A 19486-nucleotide genomic window follows, 5' to 3' on the forward strand; every position below is an offset into this window, starting at 1 on the left:
ACCAGGAATTTTACAAGGATGAAAATGATGTGTGATCTTCCACAATATAAATCTATGGGAATATCAATACACACCTGAGAGCTCTGGGCACAGTAACCCTGTGGAGGGAGCAAAGCTGAGGACATTTCTCACAAGTCTTTATCTACTTTTTTCTATTTTTGTTCCCTTTTCCCAAAGGAATCTTCCTCATCTTCCTCATTCTTCATTAGACAAGCAGAGAACACTTCCCAGTTTACTTCCCAACTCTTGTTCATGTACTTTGCTAATTCAAGACATCCTTCCCTGCCCATGTCACCTCAAACACTGACTTAGTGCCCCTTAAATGCTGATTTTAATGCTTTTTAAATGCTGGTTCTCCATCTTAAGGCACAAAGTGTGCAGTCACTTTGAGCTCAGGAGTGATTCCTTAAACACCATCCCAGGTGTTCACTTCAACACCAAAACCAAGCTACTGCCTCCAAGGCAGTAAATCCCCAAATAATTCATCCTACAGCCCTAAAAATCAGGTGTCCAAGCCACCAAAGGTGACCAGCAGAGCTACATCCCTCCCATGAACCCACCTGCATTTATCCCTGAGCACTGCTCTCCTGATAAACCACCCAACAGGGAAGAAGGAAGGAAGGTTTACACTGCAAAGCACTTTGGAAATATGAAATTGTTTTGGAAATAACAGCACTGAATTGTTTCCAATCAATACAGCATCGATACTGATTTCAAAGCACTTTGCAAATTCCTCCCCACTCCTCCCAGGTCTCCAACATCAGGGTCTCATGCACAGAAATCAGTCTGGTTCCTTTCTTAATGGGCAAATAATAAAATTCAGAATCCGTTTTCCTTATAAAAATAATAATGGTTTTATGTAAAACACTAATAAACAACAATGAGACACAAGGAATTATTCAGTTTCAAGGAACAGATGTCTGGCCTATTTGCAATTAATACAACCCACTGCCACACAATCAGCCTGCTGCAAATGCTGGGAACAAGATCTGAAAGTTCAAATGCAAATGTGTCTGGTTTTAAGGAGAATGAATAAAAACTCTGTAAAAACCTGCTTCGTATTTTTATATGACAGATCTATTAAAAATCTAGGCAGCAGTATAAATTTATAAAAAAAAAATTAAAAGCAAAAATTTGTAAGATAACCTGGAAAGAAAAAAATCATGATTTCTGACCAGAGTTTGGCAGAAACAATTCAGTTTTTTGGGTTGGAAGTTACTTATACATATCATTATGCTTTAGAAACACAAATTACAGAAAACAGCTCCATTATCTGCAAAAATATTTACCAGTGCTTGCAATTTCTGTAGTAGTTCTTTACAAATATTTGGGATAAAAAGAATTTAAAGAAAAAGTAGTTCCCAGATGTAGATAAGAAAATAATCTGCTTCTCCAAGTAGGACTGGCTGGGTACATGGTGCTAAGGAACTCAGATTTCTTAGCTGGAAAAGTAGGGCTGAAGTTTACTGCCTTCTAAAATCTTTCTGTTATTAATGAATAAATTGTACACAGGATTTGTTTCACACAAAAAATATTCTGAATTTTGATAATGGAAACAAGGTATGTGAAACAATCACTAATTTGATTATTACAGTAGGAAAAATAATATATCTAGGAATATGACTAATCATTCAAGAAAAAAAAATCTAGCTATTTTCATTAATGAAAAATTAGTTAATGTTTTCTTAATACACAAGATAAGGTTTATCTATTTACAATTCCTGGCATTTCACCAATAAAATCTCACAAAAAACCTTAAGGAGTCCACATTTCCCTGTGCTGCTGCTGGAAATTAATTTTGCATTACAGAGTTATTAGAGCTGATATAATTCTATGTTTAGTCTATTTTCTACATAGTGCTATTAAAAGATTAATTGAAAAATCACTGGTGAAGACTGGGATTAAACAGCACCTTGAAATGCCACAATAAACTGCTTTTAAAATCAGCTGAGGATCTAACACAGCTCTGAAAGGTTTCAATTATTTATGTGTTTGGCCTGTGTAGCATAAATCCAGACTAATGAGGTACAATTGCTGTGTATAAATCTGAAGCATAAAAACCCTCCTCATTGTCTGGAGGCAGCAGTTCATTTTTCTCACAGGAATTTGCAGATTCTGGTCAGGGAGAGCCCAGCTGAGCACGAGGGTTATTTGCCAGCAGAGCTTGACCAACAGGCTCACACAGCCCCTATTTATTCCACAATTACTGGGGTTGGAAGGGACTTCTGGAGATCATCTCATGCCACCCCCTGCCCAAGGGAGGCCCAGCTGGAGCACAGGGACACACCCAGAGGGGCTTGGAATGTCTCCAGAGAGGGAGGCTCCACGTCCTCCCTGGGTGGTTCTGCCACCCTCCATGGAAAGAATTTCTCACAGAATATTCTGAGTTGGAAGGAACCCCCAAGGATCAATGGGAATGGCCCATAAGGAGATCAAACCTGGCACCATGCCCCAACCAAGGGAGCTCATCTCAGGGTTCTTCCTCATGCTGAAGTGAAACTTTCTGTGGTTTCTTTTAGGTTACGGCTGTAACTCCTTCTCCTGTCACTGGGCACCACTCAAGAGAGTCTGGCACTGACTTTACACCTCTTGGAGTTACTGCCATGGATTGCTGAGATCCCCTCTCATCCTTCCCTTCTCCAGACCGACCCGGCCCAGCTCCGCAGCGTTTCCTCATCAGAGCTGCTCCAGCCCCAAATCCTCTGGGTGCCCCCACAGGACCCTCTCCAGCCCCAGATCCTCTGGGTGCCCCTCACAGGACCCTCTCCAGCCCCAAATCCTCTGGGTGCCCCCACAGGACCCTCTCCAGCAGCTCCTTGTTCTTCTTGAAGAGAAAGACATCTCCTTGAACCACCAGATGAATCTTGGTGGTGCAAGTCCCACCTCTACAGCTAAGGACATCAACAGATCTCCATGTGCACATGAAGTTGTGGAGTCTGGGGCTGAAACTTTCTCTCTTGGGTCTTTTTCCTAAAGATAATTTGTTTGGCAAAGGCCCCGATGTTTCTTGAGTTTCAAAGAGTCACTCAGACCTCCCTTCCCCTTCTTCCCCATCTCCCTCCAATAATTCACACATTTTTAAGATATGTGTAGTGCTTATCAGTGCCTTTGAAGATGAATGCAGGGGTTTTCTCTGGTAGATGGAGCAATTGTATTTAAAGATGCCATAAAAACCAGACCTTTGCATCAAGGACCTTCCTAAGACACCAGGTGTGCTATGAACAGCCCAAGGATGAGCATGGTTGAGATTATAGAGTTAGTTAATTAACTCTGGGCAAACAGTTTGGCTGTGAAATATTTTGATAAAATGAGCATTATCTGGAGCCTTTGGCACTGAGGTAAACCACACTTGCAGCAGGGGAGCAGCTCCAGATGTAGCTTGGGCTAAGTTCAGAGTGAGAAATCACAAGTGCTGAAGAAACCTCCCTCCTTCTGGGGGAGGTGCTCTTCACACTGCCCATCCCTCAGCACCTTTTTCACTGAAGGATCTGTGGCTGAAAACAGCAAAAGCTTTTGTAGCAGTCAGGGCCAGATGGAAAGTGCCATATTGGCAACATCAACTGAGACAGATGGGGAAGAGGGAAAACCTGGCTAAAAGCAAAAATGATAAACCCATCACACAATCACACACAAAAATACTTTAAAAACAATCTTTTTGATCTCTGATCCAAGGAAAATATGCACACCACTGGTTCAACATGGGGCTGGGATCTTGTAGGAACAAAAATGTCCTTGATTTAGAAAGCAACTGCCACATGGAAGTCACTCTGTTACTGCTGCTGGTGAAAGGCACTTCCTTTAGTTACCACCCAACCTTGTTCCTTGGCACTCACATCCAAGATAATTTACCTTATTTCCTAATTGTGTCTGAGTCTTGAAAAACATAATCTATTTCCTGACCACCTCAAAAAGCCACCAAAAGTGGAAGGTACTTCAGTATCCAAAGAAGGGCTCCAGGAAAATGGAAAGCATTTCAAAGTAAAGAAGCAAAACCAGACATTTTTTTACAGCAAAACAGATAAAACACAAAGTCAGCTTAAGAGGAAATGCAAAAACTTCTAAGACTTTTAACTTCTTAAGACTGCACTGATGAATTCCATTCTTTTCTGGAATATATTTTTCCACTTGATGAATCCAACAATTGCAGATTAAATGTTTTAATGCCAGCTGTTTATTTTAACCTCTGACTCAGTTAATCTCTTGTGAATTTGTGGCTGTTCAAAGAAAGTTAATAATGACATGTTAGACAGTTGATTAATTAAAACTAAATACAATTAAAATACTTAAAAATTAAAAATAATCACAGCAATAGGGAAATTTCCATGAGAAATGTGAGATGGAAAAGACTGAACTGGCCTCAGTTCTTTATCTGTGCATGTGGTGTATTTTCTAGTTTTATTTAAAATTTGGCAAAATATGTGACTTCTGCCTTTCCCTAGAAGGAAATCAGCATCCAGCTGCCACACCATGGATTCCTCTTCCACCTAAAGTCTTAAGAGCCTTGAAAACTTCTGTTGCTGTAAGCACAACAGCTGCCTGTAAAAATGGATGTGAACAATAGGTTCCTCTGCAATGAAATCCTGCCTGGTCAGGCAGAAATAAGTCGAATGTATTGGACTTGTTTATCTCAAATCCAGCCTTTACTGCTCATTTACTTCAAAGGCAAATTCTTAACTTCATCATATAACAGAAATCCACTGACCCAAGAGCAATGTGAACAAATTTAAATCATATTGGTTTCCTTCTTCTTTTCTTCTTGACAACATTCTCTTCCTTCTTAATTATCATGATTAGGATTCACTCATTGCCAAGTCTGCCAAAAACCACAGTGAATATTTGAGTTTTGTGCTCATATTTCTACAGTCACATTTAACAATAAAGCAATAGATCTTCTGTTTAAAGGGGAAATTATTGTTATCACTTATTTGCCTAAGAGCAAGAAAGATGCTGCATTGCTGTGGCAAATGAAGAATGATATGTTTCTGGGGAAAAAAAAAAATCTTTACTACCCTGCATTTTTGGGACAGCAATTCAACCTGTGAAGAAAATTAACTCAAGGATTAAATGTTTCAGCTTACCAGAAGCATTGCAGAGGTTCCATTTGGCCGGGAGAGCTGGATGGACATTTCAGGGAACATCCTGTCAATGCGACTGATCACATCATCAACGTACCTACAACCAAAGCACACAGCAGCATCAACACAGGGCTCTCTCACACACTCACATTGTCCAAACTGTGCTTTTAAAAAACATTTATCCTTTTTAGGAATTATCCTTTAAAAATTATCCTTTTAAACCGTGTTTATGGGACTTTCCTGGACCAATTTCTCTCTGATACCTGTGTATTTTTCAAAACCGCATGCAAGAAATAATTCAAAAAGTTGTTGATAAGAGGAAACAAACCAAAGCCCTCTGCAAGTTGTTTTGAAAATCAATTACTCTGCCCTTAAAAACATGCACTCTTAAATTTCAGTCCAAATCTGTCAGCTTCAAACTCCTGCCATGGTATTTCCATACTTTCTCCTCAGGAGGGTTGAAGGACACATGATTACAATTACTCCTCCAGTGCAGGAATTCACAGGCTGTCATGTCCTTACTCTCTCTTTGATAAACTTAACAGATAAAGGTTTTATCAAAGTCTTTGGATGATTCTTAGGGGTGGTTTTTTTTCCCCTGAATCTTTCCAATTTATTTCATGCACTGGTGACTCTGAAATTGGCTGGTAAATTCCAGATGTTTCTCTGGAGCAATCAAACACGAAGGTAAAACAACATCCTTTCTGTTGGGTGTAATCCCTGTTTCTGCAGGCCAAGGTGAGCTGGCACACAGTTGTCCTATTCCCTGGGATCAAATTAAGAACTGACCTCCATTAACAGTGAAAAGAACCTTACAGAGACCTTGTTTGCCAGGACACATCACCCCAAGCCATGGACATGCCACTCCAGCCACCCCTCTGAACACATTAAAATCCAAATATTTGCTTTAGCAGAGTTCCCAGGACAGTCTGTATCATCTGTGCACTGACCTGTCCCCATTTACAAACTCTGCAACTTGATCAGATCCATGAATGAATTTGTAAATAAAACTGTTTTCATGCTAATCCACATACGTGCTCTGAAAAAAGAGACTTCTTTGGGAAAATTGCTTGCCTGAGTTAGATTAACAGTAAAACTCAAAAAAAAAAAAAAAGCTAATTATTTCCCTTTAATCTGCCTAAACAAAGGCAAAAAAAAATGTTGAATTCTTGCTCTTCAAAGTAATTAATTTCTAATGTTAGTGCTAAAACCTCCTGAACTAAAAGTAACCAAAGAATGAAATGAGTTATGACAATTTTGGACAAAAACCTTAATCCACACTTGTCATTGTGCAGAAGAAAGTTCCCCCATTCACTGTAATGACTCATTAACACTTGCTGCTGATAAGAAAAGCCAAAAACATCCAAAAGCCAAGAACTTCCTCAGCACTGGGAAAGAGGAGGCACATCAGCCACTGCTCCAGGAGGACTCAACCACACATGGAGGGCACAAACCCAGCTCATTTCAGACACTGCTGAATCCCAGGCTGATTTCATCCAGCAGGAGAGTTTATACTGCTTGATAAATGCCATTACTCCAGGCTCTGCAAATAAATTAATCTCTTGCTTGTGGGGGACCAGGGATGACTGGCTGTGGTGCAAGCAAGGAGAGATTCTGTGGTTCTGAACACGTCGTGATGTAGATTTGTGCATAGCTTCAATTTTGCAATTTGCCAAGCTTTAGGCAATGAGAAGTTAAAACAAACAAAATAAAAAGTTGCAGAAATTAAGACATTGGCATAGTCAATGCATTAAGGAAGGAAAATTCAAGTAATTTTAAATCATGTGAACAACAGTTGGACGTGGGCACTTAATCTGCTTACGTCCTTCTGAAAATCCCAGTGGACATGTACACTCATCCTTGGAAAATGGGATCCAGGCTGGCTGGAGGTAATCAATTCTTCAAAGTCTTTCTTAGATAAGATTATTTTTAAATGTAAAACTTGTTTTGACCACAAGGCTTAAAATCTGACTCAAACCCAACTTGTACTACGTGAGCAGTGTAAGGCACAACAGGGCATTCACAGGGTTGTGGAATCTTCCCTTTAAATGAAATCACACATACAGCAAAGCAGAAATCTCCTAATTTCCTTCTGAAAGCACTTAAAGGTGACTTACTGTGACTTTTTGGGCTTAGATGCTGGTTAATTTTGTACCATTTTTCATAGATCAGTTGACAGAAGAAGGAAAATGAAAACCACGTGCTCCAGGACATGTGATGTTTTACTCTGGCAGCTCTGACAGGACCATCACACAGGGAACCTTTTCCTTCTCTTCTCCATCAATGGGATGTCAGAGAAGATCCCAGACTAACAGGAGAAAATGCATTGATGTGTGCAGCATTGCTTTGTGCCCCCATGCCTTTTTTCAAGTAGTGATCAGGCTTTCCTGAGCATTCATCAGAACAAAGATTCTTCCAAACATACATATATAATTACTCAATTAGCCTGACTGGATTGTGTATCAAACACAAACTGACAAACAGCCTTTTCTAAGGCAAAATTCTGTAGATTTACCCTTCTGAGAGGACATTTGGTAAAATATCCTGTGAAGGGATGGACACCAGAAATCAGATGCAGTGAAGTAATGTAAAAGTGTAACTGGTGATAACTTCAGAGAAAACTGAGGAACACATGTTAAAGAAGAGATAAAGTGCACTCCCAAGGCTGTTTGGAAAGAGGGTCAGAGAAAAAGCCTCTGTCTGGAACTTATTTTGTAGAACTGAAATACAGACATTTACTGCCAAAATATGCACTTACAAAATTTACACATCTCTGTCCAGTTTTAGCTCAAAAATATGATAGTTCCTATTTATGTTACAGAACCTCTTGCCCAGTCTCAGAGAAGCAAAGCACTTGAGGATGGAGAAAAGTCTAATTTTACTTTGCCAAAAAGCACTTCTGACGTCCTCTGCACATCTCAGTTTTCTCCTACATACAAAAGATGATGGTTGGAAGGAGCATTTACAAACCCAGAAGAAATAACACAAAGTGGGGAAAAGCAAATGTCAATAAATTTGTTCAGACATTTGGCTTATTTTAATCTTGAGAAATTAATGGAATTCTCAGAATTAAATACAAGCTGGAATTTCATGTCCTAGAACAGGCATTGTTCCACCTACAAAGGGCTGAAGAGTGTGTCTAGACAAATTCCCTGTTGCTTCTCTGGGATGCAAAGGTTGTTCAAAAAGGTCTGAAGCCAGACTGCAAAAGATTGTACCCAATAACCCCCATTTTACAGCACAGAATTTTAACTCTTTATAGACAGAATTTCATATTATGAACTATCCTAGGCCTCAAAAACATTTAACAACTTCTCAATGCAACATCCAGAGTTAGTCCCATGCTATTTAAAAATACTTAAAGTAACTTCAACACCTGCAGCCTAATCCAGAACCCTGATCATCCTACTCAGGAAAGAACAACAGGCTCAACCAACAGGTCTTCACCTCATTACACCTTATCAAGTACTAAAACAATTTCCCCAATGTAATTTTACTGCTCTGGGGGAAGATTTTTAAAACATCTTCAACAGAAGGTTTGTACCAACTTCCCCATCTCATTTTTTCTTCTTCTTTCCCTCATGACACAGGTTCACGATTTTTCAGGATGTATTAAAATTGTATTTTAGATACAAAATCTTTACTTAAAAAAAAAGGTAATATTGTCATTCAGGGGTTTGCATCTGAATGTGCAGAGCCAGCCAGTCCCATCAGATGCTCTCAAAGGCTGTCAACACTATAAATCAGTATTTTTATTTTAATGTAGAAGAGTTATTTTTTTCGCAAACATGCCAGATTAATACTACAAAAGTCAAAACAAATCTACTTCATGAACATCAGCAATGACTAAAATTAATTCAAAATATTACACTTCAAATGAAGCCTTGTTATGAACATGCAGGAAAAAAACTAGAATAAAGGAATAGAGATATTAGCTGAAAAATCTCTGCTATTTTGCCAGTAAATGTACACATAAATCCTTTAGTCCGTATTAGAGAAACAATGCCTGGGACATGCAGAAGACACCTTTGAAGCCAGTTAGAAAATACTGTTTAGAAAGGCCTAATTATCTATGCAAAACACTCACTGAGAAGTTTCATGCTAAAACATCAGGTTGACAATGTAGAAATAATTCAGGAACCATTTTTGTAGATAAATGGTCTTGTACCATCTCTTTGATTCACATAAAGGCCCCCCAAAAGACAGCAATATAGGAATGTAATTCATTATAAATGCCTTTCAATTCCACACTGGACAGATGGCTTCACTCTCTAATGTGACCCCTCTTTTTGATTTTTTTTTATTTTTACTGGATTAGATCCAGCAATCCAGTGTTAGTGTGATGTTTAACAGCTTAGACAAGACTTAAATAGCATTTTTCCCACACAGTGTTTCACTTGCATGCTGTTCTTTTTTTCCACCCAATACAACAATTTAAAAATTAGAAATATAGGCAATAATAATAATAATAATAATAATAATAATAATAATAATAATAATAATAATAATAATTTTCTTTTGGAATAAAGAAAATTTTGCTAAGTGATCTTGGGAAGATGGAGATAAAGAGAAAAGGGGTTAAAATACACATTTGTAACATGAAAGAAGTTAATCTTTCCTATACACTTAGCAGAAAACACCACACATAAGACAAAAATAAACTCTACAATTCTGTCAAATCTGGATTCATGATATTTTGGAGAGCAACAGGGGAAACTCTCCACACATCCTCTCACTAGCACAGTATTTACTTGCTCACAGATTTTTTTTTTTTGGCTTTCAGTTAATATTTTCAACCCAGTTAATAATTTCTTTTCACATGTGTGATATTTCAGAAGCATGAGCTGGCCCTGCTGCACATGTTGGGTTGGTTGATGGAGGCATCAGGGGACAGTGTTTGCCTGCACTCATTCCAAGACCTATGGAACAGCTATTTTTGGCAGAACCAAGACTCAATATACAACTTAAACATTTTAGCAGCAGCAGAATTTAAAATATTATAAACTTACAAAGAAATTCAATAGTTTTCAGGCAGGCTGTCTGGAAAAATAGTATATTTTAACACATAGAGAGTAATCACAGTTCTAGTGTGATTTATCCATCATGGAATTTAAGTTTTAATTTGATTCAGCTACCTGCTAGGCAAGTCTCTGCAGGTAGCAAATTCAAGTTGATAGAAAGCTTTTCAGAAGCATCAATTAACAACAGTTATTAAAACAGTGACCTCTGCCAGCTCTGGTGAGATGACACTTCCTGCTTGGATAGGCAATGAAGAGTGTGAAAAGAAATCCAACACCACTCACGCTGAGAGAGCGACTTCACGTCTCAGGACTAAATCAGACAGCTGGCACCATCCCTGACATCTGTACAACAATCCTGGAAGTCTCTGCCTCCTCTCCCAGATTCTACAGGTTCTGTTGGCTTTTTTTTTTTATTGTTAACACAGGCTCTTGCTTTTCATTTCTGCAGAACCTCTATAAAATGCTCACGGTTTCCTGGCTCCAGTACTAAATTCTCTTGTTTTGAGCAACTTCTCCAGCTATGAGTTTCCTTGCCAGGCTGTTTTCTCATACAGTTGTTAACACTGTCCTCTTGTCCTTTCTAACAAACTGCTTCAGCAGTTTCCTCTCTCTTCTCACCCAATTTCCAAGTTTCTCGTGGTGGAAGATTCCAGCCAGGATCCTCTTGGCTCATCTTTCTCTTCCCTTCTCGTCTGCACATTGACTTGGTCTCTGCTACTCCTGCAATGCCTCTGTTCCTGCTGTAAAATCTTTATTCATGACACATCAGAAAGGAAAAATGGTCTTTCAAATAACTAACTGACTTCTAACTACCAGGAGGTGTGGTGAGAGCAAAAGGAGCAAATCTGAGTTGGGCACATTTCTTCAGTCTTGGGGCTAAACCACAGAATGAGCAGAGTTTCAGCACTGGAGAGTAGGAATCCACAGGTGTGGGAAGAAGCCAGGATGTGTGGGCTGTAAGGAACTGATTTGCTGATATACCTTGAACAAAGATCCTAAGGAACAAATTTGCTAAAATTTTTGCCCAACCCCACTCTACTTCACCTTCAGAGGGGTGGAAGCACTGAAAGATCCAAACCTGAGATAAGGCAGACTTCCACTGATTCTTAAAAATCCTCCTGTTTTCAACTTTGCTATGGATGTTATTTTGGTCATAGAGGAATTATGCTTTATTACTGAATGGATGCAAAAGATTAAGTTAAGTGCTTAAATAGTCTAGCAGTGTTTACACATAAACACAGGGTGGTCTGCTGCAAAAGCATATGCACACAGAGCTGTATCAAACACTCACCATCTGCACTTCTCACTCACAAAAGGCCAAACCTGGTACAGCACTTAAGGACACATGTGGAATCGTTTGGACAGCTCTCCAGAAGCCAAGACAGAGTGTTTAAGGGTTGGATTTACAAAGACATTTAGAAACCTGAGGCTGTGATTCAACAATTTTCAGGCTTCGGCAGCAATAGTGACATAAGGCACTGACACATCCCCTCCTGCACAGCATTCAGCCCCCTCAGCTGTGCTGTGCTGGAGGAGCTGGAGCTCACAACTGAAAAAAAAAGCATTGGTTTAAATCTAAACCAGTTTCATGATCCAACTCCCTGTGTGGCTGCACACACAAATCCTGGGACTACACATCATGGGCTAGGGCTGCTGCACACTGGGGTCGTTCTATTACAACAATAAAATATTGGTTTATGGTAAAATGTTGTTACTTAGGAGGCATTGTTTATACAGCAAACACAATTCAGAATTCCTCAGTGCCACCGTGAGCCCACTGCTAAGAGATGTGGTGCAGACCTGCCTGGAATGTCCTCAAAGGTCTGAGCTGACAGTGATGGCACAAATGAACACAGGTTCTCCTGCTGAAAGCCTCTGGAATGCAAACCTGCTGCTGAATCAGTCTCTGGGCATCTGCACATTTACATTAAATATGAACAAACAGCTCTGTAACACACTCTGTAACACACTTTATCAGTGAATACTTTGTTTTTTAATACAGAGCAAAACAACATCTCTTCACAATGCTGAATTCCAGTGCATCAGCTTAAAAAGCATAACTTTAATAAGGAAAACTTTAAGTTACAAATAGAGACCTTGCAGTCCAATTCCCAGGGCTATTTTATTATAGTATTGAAATAGCTTTCTTTGTACTTATGTGGAATGCTCTTCAAAATGCCTTTAATTCACAGCAGTAATCATGAGAGGAATATGGATATTAGAATGTGTGAAAACTGGTTAACAAAACAAGCATGCATCTACTTTACAGTCATCACCAGGATCCTGCCTGAGCCTGCACTGGTCTGTGCTTTATGAAAAAGAAAAGCATTAACTCCTTTATACACACCTTGAGAAGAAAACCAGCCCTCCCATAACCATTCAGCATCAGTGGTAAAATCATTTCAGAGCCAAAATCCCACAGCACAAATGCACTGTTTATATTTGCACTTCATGAGACATGACATTGCACCACAACAATAATAATACTGTTATTATTAACAAGAAATGCTAAAAGGAGTAATTTTCAGGGTAATAATCAGAATTATTACATTAGATGGTTCTTCAATTATTCCTAACTTTTCAAGCAATTTGTGCCCCACACATCAGCCTAAATTTGCACGTGGCACAAACATTTCCATACAGCACAGCTGTGCTAGAACTCCTCAGGAGAAACTCAACCCAGAGTCCTTTGAAAAGGAAAAACAACATTTGCACACACACAGACCTGTCTCATGGTGTTCCAAAGCTGGATAATGCCCCCACCCTCTCAGGGCTCACCTGGGGTTGCAGGGTCAGTGCTGGGAGGTGAAATCTCCTCTCCTGCACTCCCAGTCCTGCAAGGGAGGGACAGGGGTTCAGCTGATGCTGACTCCAGTAAACACCAGACCCTGCTTTGACAAGGGCCTCAAAGGAAGGCACAGAGTTCAGTCCTGCCTCGAGGAAATGCGAGGAGGGGCTGGGATGGTTTCTTGCTCAGCCAGATTCCCAGGGGAAGTGAGTGGGGCTGTTTCCCATCTGGGAAAGGCCCCACTGTGTGCACTGACCCCCTGTGGGACCCTGACACCATGCACCACTCCCCACTGTCACTGAACTTGAGTTCAGCCTTCTCAAGCCAGAATTCATTATTTTATAACATGTTATTTTCAGCTCTGCTATTGAAGATTTACTGCAACAGCAAAGCCTTCTCACTCTCTTTCTTTGTGCTTTATTTCTCCCTCAACAGAGCAGAAATTACAGTACTTACCTCCTTTTATGAACAGCAACAGATGATGCATGATACCTATTATTTATTCTATACTTATGGGAAGCAGAGAGATTTTACCTTTGGGTGCAGTGAGTGATGAACAGGAAACACAGGATGTTGTGCCCAGTCAGACCTTTTCACACCCTGGGCTTGACCATGACAGGCACTGCTGGCAGGAAGAGATCTCACTGATCACTTCTCTTAGGCACTCCCTGAACTTATTGAAGGCATCACAAATTCCAGAGGCTGGGAGGAAGGGAAGATTAGGGATCCAACTCTCTGGAGAGCAGAACAGACCGTTTCATACACAGGACTAAAAATACACAGAATTAGCATGGGAAGACTCAAATTTTAGGACTCATCAATAGAGTTCAAACAGCCACTCCAAAAAAATTATCCACTTCAAGGTCTAGAGCTTTTGTTAAAATTATAAATTGTGGTAGAAACAGGCAAGTCTTAATATCACTAGTTCTAAGGGTACTTCAGATACTTAATATCAGCCTTTAAGGATCCTTAAGATCAATTTGTTCCGTAATTAAGAGGGAAGCAAAGGTGAAGAAAAAAGCAGAAAAGATGAGGTATAAAAGTTGCACAGCCTACTGCAATTTATTACACAAGCTTCTACCCATTTCAACTTTTGTGATCACTTAGTTTAAGTTTTCTTGAGGGAATTTCATAATTAGTCCTGGTTTTTAGCTCTTCAGAATGATGATCTGACCAAGTACTTCGATCTGCCTGTGATACTACAGAGATAAAAATCTATCTTACAACTCAGAGTTTTATCAAAAGACTCCTTCAAGGTCATCTTCACACTTCAGTAGAAAAACTGGAGATAACAAGAACAATTAGGCATTTATAAACTCAAGACTCTCCCAGTACAAACATTTAGGGGAGAGAAGCCCTTCAAAACACTATTTTATAAAAAAAATGCTTTCATCACTTCTTCCTCCAGCATGACAAGCTGTTCCTTAGGTTGAGATTTTTTATAGGGCTTATGGAAATTAATTGCGTGGCTTCCGCTGAAAGTCAGCATGGGGGAGGAGGGCGAACTCCCCGGAGGAAACTCTCTGAGAAAAACTCTCCTTGAACAAGAAAGTTGGTTAAAGAAAAGGGCTCCTCATGGCTGTAACTGCTGGGCTTGGTGAGCACAGTGCTCAGACATGGCAGCAAAGTGACAGCAGAAATTCACTGCTCATTTCCCCACTCCTGTAATCAGATTCCCTCTCATTTGTTATTTCCACTCACACAAGGATCACGTGCAGCCCCAGCAGAGATCACACAGGTTTTAAGTTCACTGTGGCTTTTGAAATGTTGGAGCCTCTGAGCTGGAGTTTAAAGTCTTTCATGGGGCTGAGAGCTGGACTAAAGCCAAGTAAGTACCAGAGTAAGAAATAAGAAATTCAGAAGTGTAGTCCTGTAGCTGCATTGCTTGATTTCAACTGCAGAGCTTCACTAAAAAATAAAACCTAAGCTAGCATTAATGCCAAATATATCTAAAGTAGAATAAGCCCTGCAAAATTACCATGTCTGGTGCAATCTAGGAGAAAAGCTCAGCCTACTAAAAATAATATGATTCTGTTTATGTAGGCAGACTAAGAGAGGAAAGTGCCCAAGTGAAATCCAAGGAATGAAGATCTCCCAAGGTAAGCACAAATATTATCATTAACACTGCCTAGCTTAGCTTCAAATACATTTCCCAATCCTCTTCATGAATATCGAGCTCAAAACTTGTGAAGAGCAAATTCCTTTAAGGCACATCAAGTTGGTTATTCAAAGTAAAGAAATTCCAAGTTGTCAGATAATTTCTAATAGTAAATAGATACAGATTAAAAAAAAAAAAAAAAAAAAAAGGACAGTCTATGCATCCACAGTCCCTTATTTAAAAAAAAGGAAAACTAAATCCTGTCCACTGTAATGTGACTGAGTGGTACAAAATAATCCACCTGTCCCAGGGTCTGTACTTGGCCAAAAGCCAGGGTTTGTACTCTGCCAAACATCTCCAAAGTGCTGCTAGAGAAGGGCCAATAAAACATTTCTTGCAGACCCTGCAGACAACATGAGCCTGCTGAACCCTTTCTGATCAGCAGCCCCAGTGTCTGGCCTGTCTGTCAATGCCAGTGGCTCTCAGCAGGGAGTGGTTTATTATTCTAATAAGATGCTCCAGTGAAGAGAGGGTCAGCTCTGAATCACTGCCATGAGAAGATTTAATTAGATTTTTACACTGACTAAAGACATTCCCTGCACACACACTAAATTTTAAATATGGAGATAAATGACAGTGTCTTTTAAAGCAAGGTTACTTTTGTTTTCTTTCTGTTTCAAACTCCCTATTTTTCCTTTTCTTGAGATAGCTGTTTACATTACACATTTATAGTGTCCAAGCTGAAAGGTTTTTGTGAAAGACTTCAATAATTTTCTGATTAAAACTCTCTGGGCAAACCTGAACTATTCCACCCAACACAGAGCTCTAAAATTTCCTGGGGAAAGGTCTGAAAACCCATACCCAATTAAAAATTAGAAAAACCCAACAAAACGACTCAAATTTCTTCACCAGGAAGTAAAACCTGCAGAACAGATTGATATTGAATACATGCACATTATATACCAATGCATTATTGTTATTAATATGCTGTTTTAATTAAAAATATACTGGATAAAGAGGAGAAAGAGGCTCAGCTGTATCTGATCCACACAGCAGCAAACTACCTGTATGAGGAGCCAGAATGTTCATTAAGGGTAACCTCACATCAAAGATTTTTCTAAAAGCCACCAGAGGAAGGCTGAAGTCAAGCACGAGGGCCAGAGCTATTAGGGCAGTTTCAATCATTAGGAAACCATTATCTCCAATCCATGCTGCTACCAGGATCCAGGTTCACCCAGTAACATGACAGCAAATTATATGATTAATTAGCTCCCACATAGCTACTGTGAGTCAACCAGTTGAAACTGATGCCCTACAGAAAGAGATAAAATATCACCCAATGGTAGCTGCTGGCTGCACAGACCTTCCTGCAGTTACAGCCCAAACATCAGTCAGTTTGCAGATGTTTAAGGGAGCTCCCCAGCCATGCTCACTTTGTATTCACTACCCAGTGCACAACATGCATTTCTGTATTTGATTTCTCTTTCAGCATTTAATTATTTTCACTTTTTTGCCTAATTGCCATCATCAAGTTTCCTGTAGATTCAAAACATGAACTACACTGGCATTCTTCTAATGGCACCTATTCTTAAGAGCACTTCATAGGCATTTTTAAAAAGAAGACAAAATATTTGCCTCCTTTGGCAATTTGGTAAAAGAAACAATGAGACAAACACAACACTACAACTCTGAAAAGGATGATGGGAAAGCTGGAAGAGAATGCTTAACTGAGAACAAAACAAATGAAATTACATCCACCACTGAGAACTTCCCTGCTCTGACTGGTGTCCTGCACCCCATCCTACCAGCTCAGTCGAGTGGTGAGAAGTCAGCAACAGCAAAAATAAAAACCAAACCCAGGAAACAAAACAAATCTCTCATTTTGTTCTTTTCAAGGGTTTAAAAAAACCCCAAAGGACATGTGTGTACAAACATCACCCAGTATTTCAGCAGTTAGTGCTCCCTGACACCTGGAGAGGCTCTGCTCACTCAGAGCTGAACTTTCCTCAGTACATCCTCTCCTTCACGCTCAGGAGAAGGAATGAACTATTTTTTTAGGAACTGAAAACACCAGGAGTCAACAGTGGAGACCTTATGTGAGAGAAAACAACTTCATCCTTGAAACTCTCCAAAATAAACTAGAGCAGGTTGAGAGATAAAGAAATGTTTGAAACAACCTGAAAATCTAAGGACCATCAATAACCAGGTTCTCTGTGTACTTTCCTCCCACCAGCATTTTAAGATATCTTGAGAATTTCAGCAGAATGTATTTGAGAGATTTGCAAAATGCAGACCTTTAAGATCCAGTATTTATTTACTGACACTTTAACAAAGCAAGTAATACAAAAGCAAACTGTTCACTGGAATGAAGAGTTTTGTGGTGGAGGGTAATGCCTAAGACACCAAAAATTAACTGGCTTTAATACATACCAGCACAGAAAGAGATGATTCAATCATGGCACTGCTGAGAGATGCAAAAGAGCAGGACAGAAAGAAGGACATTACAACACTCAGGCTTCAGTATCAGAATCTTTATCCCTATTGATGACTTAATAAAAAACTGAAGGAAGACAGCAATTGTAGAACAACAAAAAGAAATTAGTAGCAGCAGATAATATTTTAGTTGTACTAGCAAAAATTATAATTGATTTTCTGTCTGTGGTGTTAAAGTTGCTATCTTTGCTCTGAAAATAAATTTTAATTTTAAAAGCAGAATCACATGTTAAAATAGTTCTACCTGGCATTTTCTGTCCACAGGCTCATTTTACAAGAGGGATACAGGAGCCACCATTGCTCTGTCATGTCAAGAAATCCATTTCACTTCCCTAGGAATACCTAAGATTAGAAAGCATTAAATTTGCCTATCATCTGTTACACTGTAAAATCAGCTTGCTGAAGAAGAAACCTTTTGTTTAAATGAAGAGCAACTTTCAAACTAGAAAAGATCGTGGAAGCATCAACATAGAAACTGTTTTTAAGCCAAATTTCAGATTTAAAAAAAATCATGCAACTATTACTTTAAATGCCAAGCACTCCTCCTTGTAGCACTCCCTTCAATTAACTCAGCTTCTCACTGTGGGATTTTTAAGCAGGCTACAATAATCTACATTATTACTTAATGTAATTTCTTCAAAAATGTGTTTTCTCCTTCCATCAGCACTGCCCTCAAACTGTCCTTCCCAAGGGTTCACAAGAAGTGGGCTCAGCTCTTTTCAAGACCTGTCTACATGGCACACACAGATCTGTCATGAGCAAAGGCATCATCTTTGCTGAGCAACTGTCAAAATGCAAAAGCCAAAATGAAAGAAGGTTCTGCATGTAAAATAGGGAAGTAGAAAAGCCTGGGTTTGGCTCCAGGGGAGCTCAGCTTTACAGGGCTATTTTGGACACAGATATTACATTCTGACTTAAAACACACCAAAACCACAGAGTATTTTTTTTGCCACTCCTAGAGCACATTTGATTTTAATACCAAACACTGAATACAACAATCAGCAAAAGAGTTCAACAATTTGAGGCCACAGGAGTTTAAGCAGCTTGACACAGACTGACAGGCTCCAGCCAGGCTTGTGTGGAATTATTTCATGTGCTGGCACTTAGCCTTCCATCACTGAAATGAGCACCTAAAGGCAAGAACACAAAGGATACAGGATAATACATCACCACTCATTCATCACAACAAATGCTGGCAGTGGATATTGAGAGCTTCCTATCAGGCCTTGCAAGTAGGAATTATCTGGTCATTCCTTCATTCTCACAATGTGTCATTCCCAGAGTCTGGATTTTAAAAAATATTACCTGGTCTTGAACAAGCAAAAATAAAAGGTACAAGTCCAGACTCTCTCCCTGGATGAAGGCAGCTGCTTTGTGGTTAATTCCTTCTTGCTCCATTCACTCCCAGCATTCCTGCACAGCTTCCAGATGATAAAATTCTCACCATTCCCATGGGGAAACTGAGGCACAGAACAACTCAACAAAACAGTAATTTGCTCTGCAAGAAGTTATTTAGGAGTCTGTATCTTGAAGTGCTTTCAAACACACATGGCACAGAATGAAAAGGCTGAACACATTCCACAATCACATTTTGTGAGGGATGGAGTCAAAGCATTACAGGCAACAGTGGAGCATAATGATCATACACAGAATACAATTTTTATTTCATTTCATTCCAGGTAAGCTCAGCAAATGTTAAATAAGTGATTCACTACGTTACCACCAACTCTGTGCCAAACTTTCTTTCCCAAAACTGAGTTTCAAAGAACAATCTGAAGGAACACTAAAGCATAAATTTAATTTCAATGCAAAACTTGCTGCATGGAGGTGCTTTTGGTTGCTAAAATTAGAGGGCTTACTACAGGATTTCCCTGGCCATGACTCACAGACAATAAAGACACAGTGTGTAGCCACAGAAAAGAGCCAACCCAAGTCTCCAATGTTAACAAGGTCTTCCCTGTGCAGTTTTCTCCCTGTGGTACCCATGCAAAGGTAAGAATCAGATAATGAT

General features: G+C 39.5%; 1 protein-coding gene across 1 annotated transcript in view; it reads right to left on the reverse strand.

The window, feature by feature from the left end:
• The window catches only part of MED27 (mediator complex subunit 27), an 85375-nt gene that overhangs the window by 23275 nt on the left and 42614 nt on the right, over window positions 1–19486 (reverse strand). The window contains exon 4 of the mRNA XM_071453878.1: window positions 5079–5172. Coding sequence (XP_071309979.1) covers window positions 5079–5172 — 94 coding nt within the window. The remainder of the gene's footprint in view (window positions 1–5078; window positions 5173–19486) is intronic.

This window comes from Agelaius tricolor, unplaced genomic scaffold (genome assembly GCF_023055355.1).
Source record: "Agelaius tricolor isolate 1412-34295 unplaced genomic scaffold, bAgeTri1.0.p SCAF_38, whole genome shotgun sequence".
Classification (NCBI taxonomy): Eukaryota; Metazoa; Chordata; class Aves; order Passeriformes; family Icteridae; genus Agelaius; species Agelaius tricolor.